General features: G+C 43.2%; 2 protein-coding genes across 17 annotated transcripts in view; one reads left to right on the forward strand and one right to left on the reverse strand.

The window, feature by feature from the left end:
- The window catches only part of KDM6A (lysine demethylase 6A), a 149605-nt gene extending 144188 nt beyond the window's left edge, over positions 1 to 5417 (reverse strand). For all 16 annotated transcript variants that reach the window (XM_005526512.3, XM_088051717.1, XM_005526511.3 and 13 more), the window contains exons 1-2: positions 5124 to 5417; positions 4856 to 4919 (exon numbers count right to left, since the gene is read on the reverse strand). In XM_005526512.3, the coding sequence (XP_005526569.2) occupies positions 4856 to 4919; positions 5124 to 5281 (222 nt within the window). In that variant the 5' untranslated portion in view covers positions 5282 to 5417. The remainder of the gene's footprint in view (positions 1 to 4855; positions 4920 to 5123) is intronic.
- A 739-nt stretch (positions 5418 to 6156) lies between these two features.
- The window catches only part of FUNDC1 (FUN14 domain containing 1), a 45716-nt gene continuing 28039 nt past the window's right edge, over positions 6157 to 23833 (forward strand). The window contains exons 1-2 of the mRNA XM_088051435.1: positions 6157 to 6654; positions 7438 to 7741. Coding sequence (XP_087907561.1) covers positions 7597 to 7741 — 145 coding nt within the window. The 5' untranslated portion in view covers positions 6157 to 6654; positions 7438 to 7596. The remainder of the gene's footprint in view (positions 6655 to 7437; positions 7742 to 23833) is intronic.

The following is a 23833-nucleotide window of genomic DNA, read 5'->3' on the forward strand; positions in this document are numbered from 1 at the left end:
CCTAGAAAGCTACACCCTATTAATACAAAGGCCAAACTGCATACAAAAAAAATATACTGATCTTAAAGAAATCTATATCTCAGTTAAAATTACCCAATAAACATACTTACAGAAAGTGACTGCTTCAAAAAACCCTACAAAACCAGTCCCACCCATAACACAATTTACAAAATTTTATCCAACTTCAACTTGCTCCACAGGACAGACAGTACACTAGATAATAAACCAGTAATAGAAAATGCACAATGTATTAAAAAAATTAAAGAGAACCCAAACATAAAGGAACAACTCAGATATAAATTTACAGAAATTGGAGAGGCTGCCCACTTCCTGGAATGCCTTGCAAATGTCTCCTGGTACCAATTTCCAGATTCTCAATTCCCAGTACTGCCATTATATAAGACAAACATTCTTAATTCTTTTTCAAGCAAAATTTCTTTGTTTTGATGAAAATAAATCAAGCCAAAATGTTTCCAGTTATTAAAAAAAACAAAACCACTTCACTGCACTGAGACTAACCTGCTAAAATGTTTTCTTGCATAATTATTTTTCAATCGGTTTGTTATAAATAAAACTGAGGATATTTTATTATGGATTAGTAGGAAGTTAACGTTAATGTCAACACTGAAAGGACGAAGCCAACATATACTAATTCACACTGTAAGAAACTATTTTTCAACAAGCAACACTACAATTGTAAGAAAAATGAAAGAATATTGTCACTGTGCACTTATTCTGTAAGCCTCATAAAAGCACAGACAAGCACACTGTTAATTTTGTCAACACATGTGGCCTTTACACAAAGGAAATACCATTTTTAAAATCATCTTGAAAACAAAAGGGCTGCAAAACCATGAGAGGTAACACTGACTAAAACATGGCATATTGTGAGGAACTACTTCATCCCTCTGAATCGACTTCAACATCAATACTTTTAAATGGAAACATGCTTCAGATTTTGTCCACAGGATATGACAAACTGATTAAACTCAATGAATAGGAATTAACAAGCATCTTATACCCAATACATCGGACCAGCTACATCAACCTACATCTGTATAGATGCCAATTACAGCTTATGAAACGATGGTTTGTCACTGCAATCAAGTCAACTTTGGCTAAACACTGGAAACATCATCAAAAATAAAAAACAAAATACAAAAGGGAAAAAAAAAAAAAAAAAAGGAAATGCTTTGCAATTCACTTCCAGTACAATGGATATCCTCGCCCTCCCCCCCAAAGTAATCTTTAAGCTTCACCTCCTGCCCAGAATGCCTTCCTGGGAGAAAGAGACATCAAGACACCAGCAGGGTTTTTGTTTTGGGCTTTTTTTTTCCTCCTTCATGTTAATGTTCTTGTCAACTACAGAAGCATAACAGTGAGCACTTTCTCCAACACAGGACTGACTACGTTGGATTTCCAGCATTTCAACCAGTTTGAAAGGTGATCTCTTAATTTCCCTCCCCTCTTCCCCAAAACCACAGTAACTGCAAACTATGATTTTCAACCTCCTTTCTCTGCAATATAAACGCAAAATTTCTGGCAACAAAAAATTTCATTCCTTTGTCACACATACTCACAGTGCGTACAGCATTACAGGAAAGTTTCTTTTGGCTTATCACATATCCAATACATGGGGCAACATTACAATATTCCTGGCCCTTAGTCTATACCTTCAACAATTCATAAAATTGTACAGATCTCAAGTCTTATCTGCCCTTTTGATTTGCTACACCCAGCAGCACAGTTTGGCTTAGTTCACGATACTACAGCCCATACATCCTACAAAGTAAAACCACCAAAAACGGGAGACTGCAGACCTGGAGCATGAATAGAACCCACAACTGAATTAAAGCTCTAGATACAAAGCTTCCTCCATCCCCCAAAGAGATCCCAGCTTTCTTATTGTAAAATCCTATCAGGGTGTGGCTTTGTTAAACCAAAATTCCCACTGCAAAGGCCTCCTGCAATCCCCTCCAAGCCAATGCACACCTTAGTGAACCCCACCAAAAACAAGGAGTGTCTTCTTGCGCCCAGGCACCAAATTTAAGCCCAGAACAGACTCCTCCTGCTGCACAAGCACCCAGGCAGAAAAAGGAGCTGTTCCCCAAATACTTGCAACCCAAAACCTTCCATGAGCCTCCCCAGACAGGTACCCTGCTCCTGCCACCTCAACCACAGGTAAGCAGGGAGCCCTGCCAGGCCCCATGGAGCACTGGCTGCTACAGCCCGGCAGCCTCTGGAAAAGGTTCACTTGCGGGTGTGCTCCTCTCACATCGAGGGGAGCACTGAAATTTCTGCCATTGTGAAGGATTCCTCTGGAAACGAGACTCAATGGTTTTCCTTACCTGCTACAGTTGCACATAAATCTCACACTGTAATGCACTGCCTCGTAGATTCTTAAATCAGTCAGTCAGGATTTCATAATTATGGAGTCTAGGGTCTTTGTTAGCTGTTGTTGCTCCATACACAAAAGGAAACATTTTGTTGCTATCACTGAAAAACCTATTAATTAACTGCACATATATTCGGCCACAGTTTCTACTATAAAAATAACTGCTACATTGAATTAAAGTGGTCTGCTAGATTAATTGTTCTAAAGCCCTCAACAGAGCACAAATTGCATAAAGCTTCACACACACAGAACAGGAATGAAGCAGAAAATACCTTAAAAATAGCAACTTCTTATCGCTAACAGAAACACAAGCACGTTCCTTCAAAGTAAAAAGCACAAACAAAACCGAAACTGGCTCAAACCAAGAAATTCCTCTCAAACATCTCTGTGCTGAACAGCAACGTTTTAATCTTTCTATTTCCTTAAATAATCTACCTTTCTCAGAGACAAGTTTTACAAAGAACATGCTTTGTAAGTTACTGTGCAATTCATAAACGTACAAAACACCATCTGAAAACTGAGGTGAAACAGCAAAATACATGCTTGGGGATTTTTTTAGTATTCACTGCATGAATTTGCAGCTCAATACAGTAAAAGAAAATACAGATATTTCTGAAAACGTGTTTCAACACCATCAAAATGCCCCGTAACTTCAGATTGTATATACTAAAATCACAATTGACTGGCATTTTAAAAAAAGCTTTATACATAAGAAAGGCACAAAACTCAACTAATAGGCTGAATTGCTCCTTGCACCACTTACTTTTACAGTATGCAAAATAAAACTTAAACCAGGGATTTCATCAGACAGATGATCTAATTAGATGTGAAGCTTTTATTTTCTATCTGGTGTCCTTAACCTCTATCCCATACGGGATTCGGTCTAATATTTCCGATAGCCTCAGCAGGAGCCGCGAGTTCTGGTCCACCAACAGTTAACGTACATTATTTAACTGGTTTGACATGTCACTCCCCTACCTTTTTGATTAATGGGAAGAAGTGCTCTTATAAATAACTCTGAAAATCGAAAGGAAACCGCGAGATTTTTTTTTTTTTAAATATAAGCACAAAGGAAAGTGTACTTGCTTTCCTTCCATCCCTCCCCCATGTCCTGACATTGAGCTTTTCCAATCCTGCCAGAAATAAACACCCAAACACAAGCGCAGGCCTCGGCTATCCAATTCAACACGCTTCAGAGTCAAATCTTCAGATCAACCAAAACCAGCAGCAGAAAAAAAAAAATTCTCCACGGTACAGCCCGGGCACAACAATGGGACGAGCAGTGTCAAACGCCAGACTACTGACAGGAACAAGCCAGGAAGCAGGAACCAGAGTAGCACTGTCCCCTCTACTTCAGCCGTGTGGCATTTTAAAAACACTTCCACTTATTCTGTTACCCGAATGTTTCCCTGGCGTTTGGTGTTTTAAGCACAGCTGGCACACACTCGGCCCGCACAGCCTTTGTCAGCAGCTCACGGATGGGCAGCAGAACGTGCTACAGGTTGATAAGGAGGGCACCGGCGCTGCAAAGCAGCAGGAAAGCGCCCAGAAGGAACTTGGGATGCGCAGGAGAGTTTCCCTCAGCCTTCACCGGGGGCTCCACGCTCCCCATATTCGCTCCCGGTGTTTGTTTCATGTTTACCTCCCCCCCCTTCTCTTTCTCCTCCCTGTCCGGCCATCTTGGGCCGACAGGAGCAGCCATTACTTAAGTAAATGACAGGGCCAACAACTTTCCACAGAGACCAACACCTCTCTCCGGACACCGGGCCGGGCAGCAGCAGCCCGCGGGACGCCTCGCTCCCTGTCAAGCCGGGACGGCGGGCGGGACGCGGGGCTCGGTGAGGAGCGGGCACACTGGATGGAGGCAGCGGGGCCCGCAGAGTAAACAAGTCACTCTGACGGGCTCCGGGAGCCGCTCGGCGCCGCGCCCGCCCCGGACCCCGTGCTCCCCGCAGGCTCCGGCCCCGGCTCCGCTCCGGCGGCTGGGGGCGAAAACCACCCCAGGGAGGTGAGGGAGGGTCCGGGGAGCGGCAACGTCAGCAGCGCCGAGCGCGCCCTCCCTCCCTCGCTCTCCCCCCGCTGCCGCCTCCTCCTCCTCGTCCTCCGCCTCCCCCCCCTCCGCCCCCGCGCCCCCTCCCCGGGCCCGTCCGCTCCCGGCCCCGGGTTCCGCCACTTTCCCGTCCCAGGGCTGGACGGGGACCCACATGGCCACGCTCCCCTCGTCCCGCTCGGGGAGAATGGAGGAGGGGGGGGAGGCGGTGGTGAAAAGGAAAGGGGCAAAGGCAGCAGCAACGCGCGCAGACCCAGCGGAGGCGGCGGTGCCCCCCGCACACCCCCTGTACACACTCACCGTGCGGGCCCGGGGGTCCCGAGGGAAGGGGCGGCGGGGCCGCCTCGCTCCCCATCCCCCGTTTTCCCCCCTCCCCCCCATCCCCGCTCCACATCCACCCTCGCGCTTACCTTTAACAGCAAGGCCTTCGTTCTGGCGCCATCTTCATGAAGCCTCAGAAATCCGAAGAGCCGGCTGCGAGGAGGGGAGCAGGCGGGAGGGAGGGGAGAGAGAGGCACCGGCGTTAGCGAGAGTCAGCGCGGCGGGCGGGCGAGGGCAGAGCGCGGCCCGGGAGCGGCGGCGCACGGGGAGCCGCGGGCAGGGGAGCGGGGGGACACGGAGGGAGCGCGGGCCGAGCCGGGACACGGAGGCGGCCGGGGCGCAGTGGGGAGCGGGTACCTGTCGAGGCCGGATAGGGCTTCTCTCTCCTGGGCTGTCAAGCTGGCGAAGTCCTCCTCGCTCTGGCCGCTCGCTTTCCCCGCCGCCATTTTCTTTTCCTCATCACCGAAAGGAGCAGTAGAGGCGGCGGCGGCGAGCGACACTCCGCACGATTTCATGGAAACGCAGCGTAATTAACTCGCGGATCGCACCCCCCCCTCCCTGCGCGCCCCCAACACCCCCCAGCGCCGGGCGGGGCGGGGTGCCCGACACACACACACACCACAACTTTTATTACAACAACAACAGCCGGCAGGGAGGGGGAGGGAGGGGAGAGGGAGGGAGGGAGGCGGGGGGAAGCCCCGCTGCTCGGAGGAGGAGGGAGGGAGGGAGGGAGAGAAGGAGGGGGAGGGAGCCCCAGCGCTGGAGACTCGGGGGAGGAGGAGGCGGCGGCTGCGGATGGCGGCGGAGCGGTGTTTACATCGCCGCTCGCCGCCGGCGGCGCGGGGCGCCGGGGTGACGGGGAGCTGGGGGCCCCTCCCCGCCCGCCCTGCGGCTCGGGGTGTGTTTTGCCGCCCGTACAAACTTCCCCGGAGCCGCTGCCCAAAGTTGTTGTAATTGTGTCACACCGCGGACCCCGCGCGCCGCCACCGCGACCCCCCCGTCCCGCCCCGCCCGCCCGCGTCGGCGCAGCCAATCGGCGCCGCCGCCGCACCCCACGTGACCTTTGTTGACTTACGTCAGTCATTGCGCTCCGCCGCCGCTGCGCTCCGGTTTGGTTGGCCCTCGCTGCCCGCCTCCCCCGTCTGCCTCGCGCCATTGGTCAGCACTTGATAAGGGGGTGGGGTTTCGGGGAGCAGCCGCTTGTGATAGGTCGAGTGAACCGTCAGTCAGGGGAGCTTTTCGATTAGCGAGCGCCAGCAGGGTGGGATGCGCCTTTAAGAGCGGACGGCGGGGGAGGGGGAGATGTCGGGAGTGGCGGGCGCTGGGGTGGGAAGAGGAGGAGGAACGAGGGAGGGCTGCGTTCACGGGTGGAGTTGCGTAACGGGGGCTCCGGGCTGGAGGAGTGGACGCCACCGAGGAAGGCGCCATGTCCCACCGGCGGGGGGCAGCAGGCACGCTCGCACCCCCCGCCCCTCCCCGCTTCGGGCGTGGCGCTCTTGGCAGAAACGGAAAATAAATGCTTCCCGGAGGACGGACGGGGCCGAACGGGGCTGCGTGGAAGATGCTTGGGTAGCGGGTAACGCTCGCACGGAAGGGCGGCGGCCACCCCCGCCGTTGGTTTCGCCCACGCCCCCCACCTCCCCTGGGAGCCCGTGACAGGTGGAGCGGCCCCTGCCGGCACGCGCGCGCGCGCCCCCGCGGCTGTCACGTGGCGCGTGCCGCCGCGCGCGCTTCGCGCGAGACGCAGGGCAAATCTCGCGATGCCTCGAGGGCCTCAGGGCGTGAGGGCGGGGAGGGCACAGCCCGGCCCCGACTGGAGCGGTGGGAAAAGCGCGAAGGATGGAAATGGCAACACCTGGGAATTCGGGCTTCTGGGCACGCCTCGCTTGTGAGTAAAACTCTGAATTTCTTGAGGCGCTGAAAGGGGGGTTGCTGCTTGCTTTCCCTGCTTCATACATCTTAGAGCAGCTCCAGCCCGACTTGTAGATGAAGCATTACCTGAGCATCATAGACTGCCTTTAGGGACCTAAAAGATGATCTCGTTCCAGCCCCCTGCTGTGGACAGGGACACCTTCTACTAGACCAGGTTGCTCAGTCCCATCCAGCCTCGCGTTGAACACTTCCAGGAACGGGACATCCACACCTCTCTGCCTCTGCACAATCCTTGGGTTCCTCCACCTTGCCCAGCTCAACCAGGAGTCCAAAGGACCATGTTTCTCTTCACAGTACCACACAGCCAGGAGGCTTTAGATTTTTTAAGTTAGGTGTTGGCAAATCATTTGATCTTGGTTCCACTGAGGTCCTGATGTGCGTGTGTGAGGGCACAGCTCATCCCCAGTTTACTGGAAATGGATCAGAAGAGCCTTCTGTAACAGCATTGCATCACTTCTCTGGTGTCTGGCTGAAGCTCCACGTCTGGGCTGGCTTTTCCCATTTGAATTTCCTGTTTGATGATTACCAGGTGCTCTAAAGCAAAAATAAAGCCATTAGCTGCCTTTGGGAATTCAGTGACTTTGGGAATTCAGTGAGCATGGTCAAAGACCAGTCTATTCAGTGGATGCTGCTGCTTGCTGGTTCTCCTTTAATTGCTACTCTCTGGTCATGTTTACGACACTGAAGCATGTTTCAGCCTTTGTAAGTATTAGACTAACCTGTCAGTGATGTTTTTCAGGTGGATCATCACATGTTTTCTGGTCCTGATGGTGCAGAGACAGTGGCAGGAATGGCGATCTGGTCAAGATGAAGTCTTAAATAATGCAAATGAAGACTCAGAGTAGTGTGTCCATGCTGCTCTTAAAAGCTGACTCTTGCAATGTAGCTCTGCTTTCTGATGCAAATGCAGGAAGAACCAAAGAAAGCATCGGGGTTTGATGATGTTTCATTTCTTCATAAAAGAGTCAGCAGTCAGTTTGTTGAGAGCATTGATAAAAGAGACAGACATTTGTGTTTAAAGGACTTGCAAGTCTGGAATCCAGGTAAAACCCAAGTTATTTTTGGTTCTGGGAATGGGCCATAGTCTGTTAATAGTAGAAACACTGTGATCAAACATCTGTGTTCATTTGTATTGTTCATGGCTTCTCTGTCATGGATTTTCTTGGCAGAGTTTCCTCAGGTGCCAGAATCAGTGCCAGGAGTCTGACTGTTTGGAAAGTGCCATAATTGTGGGATTTCAATGCAGATTGTTTCTGTGGATCTTGACTCCCAGGTGTGAAGTTTCCACTTTGCAGTATTCTGAGTATAAATCAGCGGAGAGTAGACAAAACCATTTCTCAGTGGAAGAGAGGGATTGCTAAGCCACAGAGCAGTTCAGGAGACTGTAGAAGCAGAGTCCTAGTCCAGCTGAAACTTGTTTGTACCTGAAGTCACAATAGCTGAGTTATTTCTCTAGTATTGTCAGTGCCTCTCTTAACCCTGTCTGAATTTCTGGGATTGAATTTCCAGATGCCCTTATTTGTTGGTTTGTTTGTTTGTTTGCTGTCGCTTCCAAGTCACATAGCAAATTTGAAGGAGCAGTAGATAAGTTGGATACAGCTGTTGGATACAGCTGAAATATGGTCTTCTGTAGTCCAGGCATACTTGTAATCACCTGCAGCAAGATCCATCCCAGGAAAAACTGGTATTTGAAGCTGGGTATATCAGTTGAAATTGGTTTGGTTTTCATTCCTGACCAGCTAAGCAAGTGAGGGCAGTGGTCATCCCCTTACCCAAGAGTCTGAAGAAGCTGAGGAGCCACGTGTGATCTCATGCTGGTCTTTAAGAAAGGATTTTGAGGTGTGGAGTCAACATTATGCTCCCAATAATGCAGGAGATGTTTGACTATGAGGAAAGTCCTTTTGCAGCAGAGCAGGCAAAATGTGTTGAGACAATCTTGGATTCATGTGACAGCGTGTACGTATTGAAAGACAGCAATGAACAAAGCAGGCTGACCAACAGAACCCACAGGATGCCATTCTGTGTCCTACAAAACTTAAATTTAAGACTTGTGTTGTAGCTATCTTGCCAAATTTTAGTCAACCTGCCTGAAATATGTGGCTATTTGACATATGAGGGAAAGCAGCATAAACCAGTAAAATCTGGCAATAGGTCAGTTAGGGAGAAAGCAGTTTCATTAACACTTTCTCAGCATTTGTTTTCCTTGCTGTTTTCTTTTACTCCAAGAAAAGAAGATCTTTAATTACTAAACTATTTTCTTGGTACTTGGAACAAAAACTCCTGTAGTGCTTCATTTTTGTACTTCAGCAGTGCCTTTTCCATTGTCCAGGAGTTTGTAGTAAAATGACCTGCAATTTACGTGTTCTTTGTACTACCCACGTTAAAGATCTGATGGATGTTGTATAATGATCTGTGTTTTGACAGCATATGGTGGTCAAGAAAGTGGGGAAGCTGATCTAGACCCCATGGTTTTGGGGTTTTCTTCCCCACAAAAAAAAAAGGCAAATCCTTTTCTGATAATAAGGAAAACCAACACATGGGTAGAATTGTTACTGAAAATAGGAAAAAAAATCATCCAGATGCTGTTTATCACTATGTTGAAGAAAAAATTGCTCTTTAATCTCAGAAATACTTTTCTAGCTTTGGTTAGTAAGGGGAGTGAACTAGTCTAGGAAATGAGTCATTATTAAGAAAAAAATTCAGTTTTTAATGGAAGTTTTAAAAATCAAGGCTAAGTTCTTTGGTTATAGACCTTAATTTTTATTGTTCTGTCTTGCTTGAATCATGTAGTCATTTTTGTCTATTGCCCTCTCTGTCCTTGCATAGCATGAGTTTAAAACCTGGATTGTCTTTGAAAGGCTTAATGCTGGAATTCATCTGGGAGTTAAGTGGTAATTAATGGTCATAAGAAGTCCACATAGTCACCAGGTAAGCAGTAATATCCATCCCTGTGCAGCAGCATGTCAGCAATTCAGTCCAAACATGGAAAACCATGAATCTGTGTCATAACCTTAACTGTATTCTAAGCTGTTTCATGAGATTCAGAAAGCAGGGCATTTTTGGATGTTCTGTAGATTTGCTGTGTAAGAGAGACCAGTTCTCTGCATGCCAGCATGAACACAGGGACCTCTTTGCTGAAGCTCTACCAGTAGAAGAAATGGCTGTTAGATCTGTATCCTGGGTTTGCTGTATATATATCTATGTCATACTAAATGACAGTTTCTGCTGACTTGGAGAAATAAATACTCTGAAAAATTATACTTGTCCAGGAGGTGGTTCCTTTACAGTGCAACTGTTGGTAGGTTTTTTTACATATTTTTTTCAATTGTGCCTGTACCTCCCACCTCCAGCACCTTTGGTTGTGTCTTTAGTGTGCATTCCAAATGTGGAAATGCTTTCATTTATGGTAATAGTTTTAGGTGAATGTCTGTCCTCTCCCTAGGAACCAGATATGGCAGCTTCTGATTTGCCACCTTTCAAAGAAATCACCTGTTTGACAGGACATTATACTGAACAAGGATCTCTGCTCTTCCAAACAGTGCAGAGAAACTGAAATTTCTTGCATGTGTTTCCATGCAGGAATTTGAGAAGTTCTTCTCTATTGAGAAGCTGATGATAAAATACTGTGTATATATTAACTTGTCTTCAGCTTGACAGTTGTAACCTAATAGAAATTGACAAATGCTGTAAAGAGGAGGAAAAAAAAAATCCATCTTTTTGTTTCTATGGTGTTTTTATATATATTGACTTAATATTAGTTTGCTGGGCTGATATCTTTGTAGCCTGCTGGTTTTCTGGCTGGGAAATGAAAAACAAATCATATTTCTAAACCAGCTCTGAGCAAAATTAGGAGGGTTTTGTGTAAACATTTGAAAAGAGGCAATCCTGATGCTCAGCAAACCTGGTGAATGGATATCTTGTTAACTTTTGTAAATCCTGGGACAGAATCCAGTATTATCCAAAATACTTTATTATCTGGTATTTTTGTTTTTCTCCAAGAACAGAGGATGTCACATGTTCATACTGGATTTAATTTAGTGTTTCATACATAAATCTTTTTGATGAAGTATTTAGGAATTATTTTAAAAGCCTCAATGGTTGTGTAGGCTGCTTTTTGTTAACATGTATGTGGAGGTCTAAAAAAGACAAAATCTTCAATAACCAATCTAAAACACTATTTTGGTTGTATCTTCCCTGTCCATTTCTTACAACATCAGCCACTTTTAAAATCAGGTATTTTGCACAGGTAATGGTAGATACCAAATCTTGTAATGGTGCACAGATGAGAGTTTTAAAGGTGCAAACAGCAGAAACAGCTTTGAGACACTGGGTGTGGCAGAGTCAAAGCCTGGCTCAAGAAACTCCATCTTGGCACTTACTAAACACAATAAATGACAGTTCTCCATCCTTGTCTAAGCAGTTCAGGATTCCCTTACAGCAATGGGTGAGTCAGGGTATTTCAAATGAAATAAAATATCATGCTGGAATCTGAACACTTAGTTGCTATACGACAACGCTCTTATATTTTTGAATGTTCCCAAAATGAGGTGGCATTCCATTAATTTGATGTATTGGACACAATGAGTACGAAACAGACAGGGTTGTACTCAAAGTAAAAGTGATCATCATGTGTGACTGGAAGATAAGCAAAACACCAAACTGAAAGGTACTTTTTTTTGTTTGCTGGTTTTTATTTTCTTAAGTTTGCTATTATCAAGGGGCAGATTATGTTTAGATTTTCTTTAGGGGCTTGTGCTCCACTGTGTCTTCTCCATGTCAATAAGAACTGGATCAGGCCTCTCACAGAGCTGCAACCACCAGGATAATGTGAGGAAGACAAGTAATTTCTATCATCAGCTTGACATTCCTAAAATCCAAAGCTAACCCCGCCTGTAAGTTCATTTTTCCTTGCTTCCCCCTTCAGCTGCGCTTCAGTTGGGAACCTGTAAAAGAGGAAATCCCTAGGAATGGTTGGGAGAATTTCCCTTCTTACAGGTTCTCAAGATTTGGTTTGGTTTCTGTTTGGAAGTTGGCAGTTGTGTATTTGTATAAATACACTCCATGCTACTGAAGTCAGTTTGTGCATTCTTCTTTAATGGTGTTTTGGTTTGGGTATTTTTTTTGTCTGTAAATGAGTCCTGTGGTGGTTTACACTTGTGAGGAAAGTTAAAGCAGTGTTTTTCTCCATGGATATGTAATCCCAAACTGAAAGCTGAGTGAGAGGAAGGAAATTGCCATTGGTCTCAATGGGACAAAAGTTTCTTGGGAATTTGGGCCACAAAAGGAAGGTTCACTGAGCATCTGTAATGTTTTCCAAAGCCTTGATATCCTTGGTTCTTTTCCTGCCTCTAATGGATACACAAAATTTCACTGGTAACAGTGAATTCAGATCTTCACATAACAAAATACTTGTCCAGTGGCTTCTCAGTATCAGTGAGAAGTTCCTCTGACAATCCTTCCTCTAAATCCAAAATACCCACATCCCCTGATGAACTCAGATGCTTACATGTAGGCATCCAGGCTACTGGAGTCTTGTCTAGAGACCATGAAAGTAATGATGCAACTGGCACTGTTTTAAAGACGTAAAGGTTAGAAAGTGCATGGATATGTTTCTTCTCAAGGATAACCTGTATAAAAAGGGACCAGGGTACAGTTTGAAGAAATTTGTATTGGTCCTGTTCAGGTTATAGTTGTTTCCTATACAAAAAAGAGGACAAACGTGATTTTTTAAATACTTCCCTTGTCAATCGCATTATTAGTTTGGGGTTTTTTTAGTAAGTGATTGCTTTTGTTTTTATTACATATTCCTTCAGTGCAGGCATATTTCTAATGAGTAATCCCACTATCTCAAGTACCTGAACCTGTAGGTTCTGGAATACCTTCTGAAGAGACTTCCTGCTCAGAAAGATTAAGTCCCATTTTTAATGGATCTGTCCAGATAAACCTTCAAAATTTATATACTTATCAGAGTTCCTTTATTCAGGAAATCTAGCAAGACACAGGTTTTCTTGCAAATTCAGTGTTGTTCCTGGTTTCTCTTACATCAACCCATGCTAAATGAGACATCCTGCACTATTTATGCTTCTGTCTCTCTGAAAACAACTATATACAATATATACGATTAGTGAAGAACACCTACTGTTAAGACTCTTATGAATCAGCTGAATTTTTTCACGTCTATTTGGGGTTACTAATTTTGCAATGTAGGTGGCTCTTGTCAGCGGTCTGCAAAAAATGCAGAAGGGAGTTGGGGAAATGCAAGTAGGAGGAGCACAGTTTCTGTCTCCCAGGTGGAATGGTTTGGTTCCAAACCCTGCTGTGGGTGGGTGGTTTGGTGCTGTACAAGAAAGGGAGATCCCAACAGCAGCTGGTGGTGCCCAGCAATGGGGCAGGAGGAACAAGCAGAAACTGATGCCCAGAAGTTCCACCTGAACATGAGGAAGAATTTCTTTGCTGTGCAGTGACTGAGCTCTGGACAGACTGTCCAGAGAGACTGTGGCGTCTCCCTCACTGGAGATATTTCAGAACCCTCTGGACACAATCCTGTGCTGTGTGCTCTGGGATGACCCTGCTTGAGCAGGAAGGTGGGACCAGATGACCCACGGTGATCCTGTGAACAAAGAGGAGAGGAAAGAGCCAAGTGTAATGAGGTGGTTTTGACCAGTGGTTGAACAGAGGTCATATCTGTAGCTGAATTCTTCTGACCAGTCACTTACTCCAGCTCTTCTTTCTGTCCCTCTCGTGTTTTCCACTAAAGCTGTAGAACATGAATGTTGTATTAAAATGACAAAGTGTCTGACAAAAAGCAGAAATGATCATGTGTTTGGGTTGGTTTGGTTTCTCCCCCCAGTCTTAGCCAAGCAAGTGAATGTATCAGCACTTTGTCAAAAATGACACAAATGGGTCACCAAAATGATGGTGCCTCAGAAGGGGTGCTGCAACATCTGTTTGGGAAAAACAGCCCCTGCTTCTCCGAGTCCCCTCCCTGCCACTGTTACCAGCCCTGTGCCATCCCTCAGCAATACTGACTTAACTGTTTGCAAAGCTATATTGGAAACTGAGGCAATCAGTGAAATAGCCTCAATTAAAAAAAAAATAAACTACTCTCTCCCAACAACCCTCCACCCCCCTCCAAAACTAAAAAACCTAACCCAAACAGAAAAAAAACCCAAACCAACCAAATAAAAATCCTCAAAACAAACAAAACCCCAGAAACTTCCAGAGGGGAGGTGAAACCCACTTCCAGACAGCTTTTATGGTCATTATTCCTGTGCCATATTGTGTGGCACACTGAAAAAATATTTAAGAATAACATCAATTTAATGTGAAATTAAATGCCAGAACGGATGATACAGTGGTTGCATTATTGAGTAGCATACTGAATTCAATTAAATCTTGTCTTGTTAATAAATCTTGCATCACTGCTGACAGCTGCTGTGAAGAATCCTGAGATTGTTTTGTAAGGACATTCAGCCTGTTCCTAGCAGTGCCTGAGGAGCTGGTGGACGGCTGCCCAGCACAGTAAAATGATTGCATCTTCTGAGGTTGACTGCAGATTGCTATCACAGTAATATAAACCAAGTTAAAAATTACAAAAACCTGGTACCTCTAAAAGCTTATGAGCCATAGAAATGACCTACTACTAACTCCTTACTTCCTCTGAGTAATTGTTAGGCTGTCAGATTTTAAGTTGGAAGAATTGGACAAATTGCTGTTGGACTTTATCACAATCTCTCTTTTTCTGCTGTTCTCATGCAGCAGCTGTTGCTGGGAATCAAACCCCTGATCCACAGAGAGGGAGGAATAACTCATTTTTCCAGATAACACTTGCTGCATTACCGGCGTACACATTTCTTTCCCAATGGAGCATGGACAAAAAGGAGCAAGTTCTACACAGTTGGCAAGGCTAAAAAAAGAAACATAATCTACAACTGATGAAACTGGTAGATTAGATAGGAAAATAGTTCACACTCTTCTTTCATTCTGAAGAAAACTCTTACCAATTTTTTTTTGTCTGATTACTGTACTTACCCTTTTCTTTTTCATGTCACTGTTTACAGAAACTTTTAGGAAAGGATTTGTGTCTTTTATATTAATTCTTAGGTTTAGAACTATAAAGATTATCTTCCTGAACTAGACACTCCCTCTTAAGCCCAGCTTTGAAATATTTCCATTATGCTTACAGAGAAGTTTAGGAATTATAGATGTCCATTCAGATAAGTGTTTAAAGTAATGATAAATAAATAATAAAAACCATGAGAGTTAAAGATTTAAAATTAAACTTTTAACTACTATCTCCTTGCTTTGCAGCCTTAATATGTGCACTGTGATTCCTCTACATTAACATTCAGAAAGTTTTTCCCCATGAACATGTAATTGTTTGTATTAGAAGCTTAACTGCTGTACTCAAAATTAGAATCATGCCTGTGGGTATTTAAAATGGAAGAATAATACCAGCTAATGACTTCAGAGTAACTAGTAAAATTACATCAGGGAGAGTACTTCAGATTTTGCAGATTGGCCAAATTTATATTGATGAGAAATACATAAGATTTAGCTCAGTAGAATTTAATGAAACCAAGCATATATTGAGGAAAGAGAAGTGTGCAGGCTTATTTTTTGTGGAAATCTGTTAACTTTTTGTTTCAGAGATAAATGAAGTTATGCTTTATGGAAATTTCTGGTTATTTTTCTAAAACGTTACACCTTTTGATGTAAACAATTCTGTGGTCTTGCAGATAGGTTTCTTTAGTAAATTAAATTTATTGGAAGTTGTTTTTTTACAACAATAAATGTATTTCTTCATGAACCAGGAGTTCATGAAGGCATATTCCTGTGCGGAAAAATTTGGTTTGAAATACAAAGGAAACCAGAAGAGTTGCAGTTCAGAGTTCCACGTGTTTTCTAGAAAATCACTCCATCACTTTTCTGGCTGTTTTCACCTTTGTAACATCTTCTTGTGTTCAAAGATAACACACACCTCCTCTGAAGAATTACCTTGGGCTGGGTCAGTGGGCTCCAGCACTCAGGTCATTTACATCATCTGGCTTGCCATGTGAGCTATGATTGGTAGCACAGGTTCTGATTCCTCCACAAAGTACAACTGCTTCTTACTTCTGTCCTCAGCATTTGGTGCAACTTCATCCTCCAATTTCAGCAGGGTTTTGCTTTATCTAAAAGGGTGGATGCTATAAATAACTTTTTGCTGTGGAAGGTAAAAGAGAGAGCAGTTAGTATCTTTATATTAATTGCAAAGAGCTAAGAGGTTCAAGATGAAAATAGGACCCGTATTTTGGACTTCGTAGTGAAGATACAGAATCTGAAAGTATTAGAATGGAATTAGTTAATAAATCGTTACTTATTTATAAAAGTTGTTGGAGAAATTCTGGTAAAATACTGGACACTTCAAGAAAAATGTTACAAAAAAAGGGAAATGCAAATTCAAATACACCCATGCTTTAATGAACCAGATAAATCTTTCAGGCAATCGGTGGATGCATGAGCAATAAAGTAGAATGCTATAAATCTCATTTTTAAAGTCAGGCAGTTTATTCAGTGATTGAATCAAATTAAGAGCATGTGTGTGATGTTCTACTAGCACAGAAATGCTATAGGGAATGAACAAAAAGGTAAGCCTAATAATGTTATCCATAGAACATCTGAAAGAAAGCAGAACAGAACAACATGTTTTAACCAAACAGCTCACAAAACAGGCCTCTGATGTATCAAAGCCAATTAGGACAGAATCCAACAATTACAAAAGATACTTAGTCATAAAGAGATACCCAGCAATGTTTTGTCTTATCTCTGAAGCAGATCATTAAAGGCTTCCTGTCATATTTCTTCATGACTTCTTTTCAGGAAAGTCTATTTCCCTCTCCCCAGGAGGAGAAGGGGACCTACGAGAGCACCTCGCTTGGCCCCCTCCCAGCCACCCCCTGGGCTGCGATCCAGGCAGGGAACAACACCCAACCTGCACCAGCAGAGCTCTGATTGCTGCCTTTCCTCATTGTCCTCATCACACTGCTCCACGTGGGCTCCAACTTCTGTTCCCAACCCATCTGTGGCACACGTGCAGAGAAGCTTCTGGATGTATGAGGGAGCAGCTCAAAGCTGAGCCAGGAGTTTTGCCACTGCAGCAAGTTTGGGTGCTGCTGGCCTGGCACAGCCTCAAATTCCTGAGGAAAGGAGGAATTGCCTGTAACACTTAATGGAAGTTTAATATAAGGAGAAGCAGGGTGGGTACCATGTGAGAAGTTTCTCTTCCTGCCAAGACCAGCTTTTGCTTTCATATGATTTTGTATGTGATAGTCCAGGCCACAATCCATGAACAAAGCAACAGCAGCTCTTTTTACATTTGAAGAAAGTCTGGATGGAATAGACCTCCAGCAGGTTACTGGGGAGACTTTCATTCCTGCATACATGAGAAATGGAGGGGGAGAATAGAGGTAGTTAGTCAGTCTGTATCCCAGACTGATGCCTAAAGATTCCATTGTTTATTTTTGCTTAGTAATATTTTAAAAACAACTTTTCAGATTAATGTATTTACATGCTCTCAGTTGGCTCTTGGGTTTTGTTGTCCTTTCTTGGCCTTCCACAGCCTTGTAATGGAAACCACTGCACAGTTCTCTACTCGGCCTTTGGGTTTCTATCTCAAGTGTATCACTCTTTCAGGGAGAAATGTGTGTGCCCCACAAGTATGTTTTTCCAGGCTTCCTCCTTGTCACTGTAAAATTGATGTAAAGCATGTCCTGCTGTTTGTCTAAGCAGGGAGAGAAATTGTATCATCCTTCAGCACAGACACTTCATTGCCACTTGACCTGTGTGCAGTCCACTGTTAAGTCCTATCCATAGGTGATCTGACTTTTTAATGGGAAGTATATTGGTTTAGAAAAAGGCAGATAGTGTCATGTTTCTCATGCAGGTTTTTGCCTTCACTTTATTTGAAGTTACTTTCAGTAACAAAACAACTGAATATAATATGGAAAAATCAGTTTATTTTCTGAAATTAAGTGAACTTCATCCAAGCTCAAAATCCTACAGTCACTTTTAGCATTTGCAAGTACATGCTGAATAAAAATATTTTGACATCTAGACTGTCAGATAATCTGTCAGAAACAGTTACATCATTCAGTGAGAGAACTGTTAATTACCAGAGTAATTTATTGGGGAAACAATGCATTTACTACAATTAAATACACTACTGGATGCTAGAAATGCTACATAACATTTTTGCGAAGTAGTTGCCTTCAGAATGTGGAATATTCTCTTGTGACAAAAACACAGGAAGAGATCCTTGCCAGCAAACATCAGTGAAGAGAATGTACCTGCAGAGAGCAGAGTGGTCACAGACCTCCAGGAAGCTTTAGGATCCACATGCAGAAGTGTCTAATGCATGGGACAAAGAGGAGGAGTGCTCAGGGAAGTACTCCTTACAGGACAGGCTCATGGGGTACAAGGGTTCATAAACCAAATGCTTTACTTGGAGTGATTTTTAAAAGCTGGAGAAGTTCTCAGCGCTGTGGTGCCGTGCCCAGAACAAGGCATGGTCTCTGGGCAGAGACGTTGGCTGGCATGACGCAATCATGGCTCTGCAGAGTTCCACAGTGGTTGGTTTTACATCCTCCAGTTCTGCTTTACTGACGTTTCTCAGTTGCCTTTGTTCAGAAGTTGTGTTGTTGCTGTAGGGAAATGTCAGAGCATTAAGTGTAATGATGGTGCTGGTCATTCCTAGAGTGCCCAGAGGACTGAATTCCAGGTTTTGTGTAGTGGTCTTGGATGGAGTCAATTTGAGGCTACAGAGTGTGTGTGCCTTTCATCTGGCATAATTTGTGTCTCATATTGACTTACACATAAAATTTAAGTTATGATTGTGGCTTCTTGGAAAGAAATCAAGGGATTTTTTGTGCATTATATTGTGTAATTAACAAATAGTAAATTGTTACCCTGCTTGCTGCTGTTGTTGGCAGTGATGACAGTAAAAGTTAGTATTTTTCAGGAACAAGCAAGACTAGGTAATGGAGAAAAATCAGCAACTTTAAAGATTATTCAGCCCTTAAAGAAAGTGTTTGCAGCAAGGACAATCTCAGCTTTCAAGGTCATCTTAACCCTGCCCAGTCTTATTAGCCCACCAAGTCTCACTGGAACTTCCCTTGATGGTTGATGCCGCTCACGGTGCTCTGAGAGCGGCTTCTTCCAGAGGCTTTTTTCCCGTGCTTTCCCTAATGCAGGAGATGTTCTCCCTTTTCAGACAGACTAAGCCATGACATCCAGGGAATGAAATTAATTCTGGGCTTCATGTGTTCTGAGTCACTTTTAGAAATTATAAAATAAAATGTTTAAGACACCATTTTAGTTTGTTACACTTCACCTTGTTTTGGTTTGATCTATATCAACCTTTTATTACATTGTCATTTTTATTTGAAAGACAACAAATTATTGTGGAACTTCCTTCTTTTATCATTTTCATTTATCTTCAGTGAAACTAAAAAATCACAAACTCTTGCCCTATTCATCTTTATTTACCTTTCTTATTTGTTTTTCTGTGTTCTTTTTTCTGAAGCAAAACAGAAGAGGGGGAAAGAGGAGGCTGAGAGTAAAAGAAGGAAAGAAAACCAAAACCAAGGACGAAGAAAAAGGTTTTGATCCTTTTTCATCAAAACTTTTAACTGGAGAAGATATCGTATTTAAAGGGTTTACAGTTATCCCATACAGAATAACAGCAGTTTTGTCTTTTTAAAAAAATTCTCTACCATTTCTAATGTAAATTAGCACAGCTCCACCCTGGTCAGTCGAGGACAAGCTACACAAACTTTAGCCATTGTATTAACCTGTACTTAATATGTTTTAAAATACGTCATCCAAGATTCGGTGTCTGAGTTAGGGATTGAAGGGCTGTAGCCTTTAGCCTTCCCCTCTGTCTCCTCATTGTCACATTTCGTTCACAGTCTTACTGCCTCAGACTCGGATTATCAGCCTTCTTTTGTCAATAAAGCATCCAGCCTATTAGAACCTTTTGTATAAATTATAATCAGAAGAATTTTGAGCCCAATTCAGCTAAAAAAAATACAGTATTTTTGCAAAATAATACCCAATTTTAAAAAGAAGCAGTTTAAGCTTTTAGAAGTGCATTCTGGATGTTGTTGTGATTTATGTGCTGTCAATTATTTTTGTATGTATTGAAAAAACCTGTCAAGTTTCCATCTCACATTTCATAAATAAGGTTTTTCTGTATACAAAGTACGTGTCAGAAATCAGTATCTAAATGAGATGCCAGTTGGCTTCTCCATGTGGCAGCTTGTAAACAGAAATATTTGGGGACTGCGCATTTATGACATGCCATGTAATGTCATGTATAAACAGCAGTTACTGGAAAATACTCTGTTCCTCTACACTGCTAATAAGATGATAAATCATGCTTGCACTGCTGTATCACAGTTCAGCAGGTAGAACCTCCCAAATTCAGGTGGTGGTGGTGGTATTGTTTCAAATAAGAGTACTGAGAGGTTAAATATTTTACTAGTGACCTACCTGTGCATCAGAGTGATATGTCAAAACTGACGTGATGTTCTGTACATTTGTCTTTAATTTATTTGGATGATTTTTTTCCCCCTTTGTTTTGGTCAGAGACAAATTCTGGTTGTACTGAAATGAGTGAAGCACTTTCATCTAATGTCAAAGGGACCAGGAGTCTGCTGTCAGAGGACAGGGGAAGGCTGCTCAGGGTGATAAAAAACCTGGCCCTTGCCAAAAGGGGAACCCTGGTGTTGCTTCCAGCCATGGCCGTATTTCTGGCTGCATCTTTCATGCAGGTTTAGTGATCCAGGTCTGCGGCCTCCAGCACAAGAAAGACAAGGACCCCTTGGAATGAGTGCAGAGGAGGGTCATGAAGCTGGTCAGAGAGCTGGAGCACCTCTGCTATGAAAGGGGCTGAGAGAGCAGGGGCTGTTCAGCCTGGAGAAGGCCCCAGAGGGACCTTAGAGCCCTTCCAGTGCCTAAAGAAAGCCTACAAGAGGTCTGGAGAGGGGCTTTTACAAGGGCCTGGAGTGACAGGACAGGCAGGAATGCTTTCAAACTGGAAACAAGCAGATTTAGGAAGAAATTCTTTACTGTGAGGATGGTGAGGCACTGGCACAGGGAAGCTGTGGCTGCCCCATCCATGGAAATGTTCAAGACCAGGTTGCGATGGAGCTCTGAGCAGCCTGGGATAGTGGAAGGTGTCCTTGCTCATGGCAGTGCTTTGGAACTGGATGGTCTTTAAGGTCCTTTCCAACACAAACCACTCTATGGTTCTATGACCACGGGGCTGTGAAGAAAGCAAGAGCAGTTTGCAGATCCACCTGAGGAATATCACAGGAAAGAAGCAATCATTGCAATAATTAGTAGGGCAAACAGTGTCAGCTGCTGTTCACAAAGTGCCGGCTCCAAGGTGTGAATCAGCATCCATGGGATTTAAATTCAATACAATGAGAGCACAAAAGGCACCACTGCTTTTATTACATGAAAACCAAAACAAACAGGCCAAGTCTTGTGGAGAAAAGGCATATTATTACATCTTCCCAATAGAAATGTAGCTGGAAAAGGCTACAAATTGTGTTCAAAGCATAAAAGTTTGAGCTGGATTAGGAGGAAGTGTAGGACTAGGATGAACTTGAAGTAGTTCCTACCTGACTGGCTGCTGCTTAGATGAGCAATGGCAGTGCAGAAGGTTTCAGGCAGGGCTGGGGATCATCAACAGGCCCAACATATCAGTGCAGGACTCAAAAGTACCCAAAACCCCCAAGGGTTTTTATTGTTACTTAGTCAACAATGCAGATTCTTTTAACGTTTTATCCATTTTTTGATTGTTGTCAAGCCTGGAAATAAACATTTGCAGGAGCCGCTATGAAACGATTTGTTGTTCTTTTGCTACTATGTCTAGTATAATAGCCTGGTCTTTCTGTTCATGTGTCTTGTTATTTTTTTGTGCCACATCCAAATTTGCGCAAACAAATACCCAGCAATAAAAAAACAATTAATGAACTGTACAAAGGTAAGTAGCTTCCTACTATTGTGAGCAGGGGGTGAAAATGCTGGTTTTATCCCCATAAATTAAAGAAAACACACAAATATATGTACCTTATCTCCTTAATTTGTTTTCACAGGTTTCAAAATCTCACTGTTACTTTCAGCCAAACAGAAATTAATAATGGTTCTAAATGCCTGTAGATTATTTAATTAAAACAGAATAAATTAATTCTCCATTCTCAGCTAAGTAATACAAAACAGACTTTGTAAGGTGAAGGCCAGAATTGGAGCTCTGACTCTGAAATGACTTTATCTTAAGAATTTTAATAAATTCTTTATTGTTTCCTTCCTATTATATTAACACACTCTGTGGTATTTTCTCTTTATAGTACATGTCTGTAATTCCAAATTATATTTCCACCCAAGGCTTGTGGAGGAGTTTTGGCAGTTGAAATGTTCTTCTGCTGCTTTATTAAGTTTGACTGTCTGCCTGCAGACTTTCTGTGGACTTTTGTATTTCAGACTTATTTAATTGATAAATAGTTTTGCATAGTTTGTATTCCCAGCCATGCCCAGCTACTTCCTACCCTTTGCCCAGCTACTTCTGTAATTATTTCAAAAGGAGGAAACTGGTAAATCATTTAGGAAATAAGGAAGGAAGCCGATAATTAGCATGAATTACCAGAATTAACATGAATTCTGACATGCAAACTCCAGAGGAATGCAATAATGCAAATGCAGACTGAAAACAAGAAATTGCAGCACTCCTGGCCAGGTGTGACTGGGTCCTGCTAAGGTGGTGTGATCAATGACAGAGCTGCTCCAGGGGAGGGACAAGCCTGGATGACAGAAACTCTGGATGAAACCTGGAAGCAGCATCAGACAAGTGTATACAAAAAAAAAACCCAAAACAATGAGCAGCAGAGAAGACCCATGAGACCAGCCTGTATTGCTTTGTTCTCACTTACGTGATCACATTTGAAATACCAATTTTAGTTTCATCTCGTTGGCAGAAAAATAACTAGGGGATTTACAAAAGATCAGAAAGCGGGTAGGGAGGTTAAAAGTCATGATTTTATCAGAAAGATGTTTGAGAAAAACACCCAAACATGAAATTGTTACTGATTATCATAATTAGCAATCTCTGGAGGAGTGGCATGGAGTTAGTAAACTCCCTAAGGTTTGGATGCCAAGGTTTGACATTATGTGTTTACAGGTTTAGGGACTAAAATTGTCAGCAAAAGAAGGGAATATTGATCATGTTTATTGTACTTCCTGGTTATCCCATTCCCAAAATTTGCCACATGCTTCTGTGTACTTCTAAAACAGGTTTAAACATTCCTGGTGTACAATTGAAATATATAAGCTAAGCAAGCCTTACTTCATCAGGAAGGGATCTAGAGGGCAACTCATTAAATAAAATGAAAGGATATAAATGAAATTTTAAAATAGAAGATTCAGGCTAATTATTAGCAAACATTTAGTTACTGATATCTACATGGTAGCATAAAGCATTCCTTTGAACATTTAAACTAGATACAAAGAGACATGGAAAAATCAGTGATTAATTTTGCATTGGTTGGATGTATTAGGATGACTAATAAAATAAGGCTTTAATATCTAAAATCTGTACTTCATCCTTCTGAAGCTGCTTATACAGGCATGCAAGGGATAGAGGAATTTGACCCTGTAATTGGTAAAATCCAATGACTTCAATTTGTCAAGATAACCCCAAAGCACTCTCTGTTGCATGAGAATGAAGACTATAAATAAGTAATGTATTTATTTTAAAATAAATGTGAATGAGTAAATTTTCCCATATACCTACATTCTTACAAATCATTGTGATTTACTGTGTCAGTCTCTTTTTCCAGTTCTGTCATCTATTTCAGTTCACTTTAAAGGCTGTACATGTGGGGAGATTGACTACAAGATTTTCAATCTCTGGAAATCCAAATCTGCCAGAAAAAAATGTCTGGAGTCCGAGCTTACCCCTTTATCTCTGGGAGGAAGTAGCAGGACTTTTAATCAGTCATTGTTCCCAAGCAGAGGTGCATTCTGTTTGTTACCCCAGGGCCTGTGGGATACAGCCCTGCCTGTGTTAAAGATGTGCTGAGGATTTACTGGAA

Source organism: Pseudopodoces humilis, chromosome 2 (assembly GCF_049639895.1).
Source record: "Pseudopodoces humilis isolate 2021_Gansu_Grassland_sample_001 chromosome 2, ASM4963989v1, whole genome shotgun sequence".
Classification (NCBI taxonomy): domain Eukaryota; kingdom Metazoa; phylum Chordata; class Aves; order Passeriformes; family Paridae; genus Pseudopodoces; species Pseudopodoces humilis.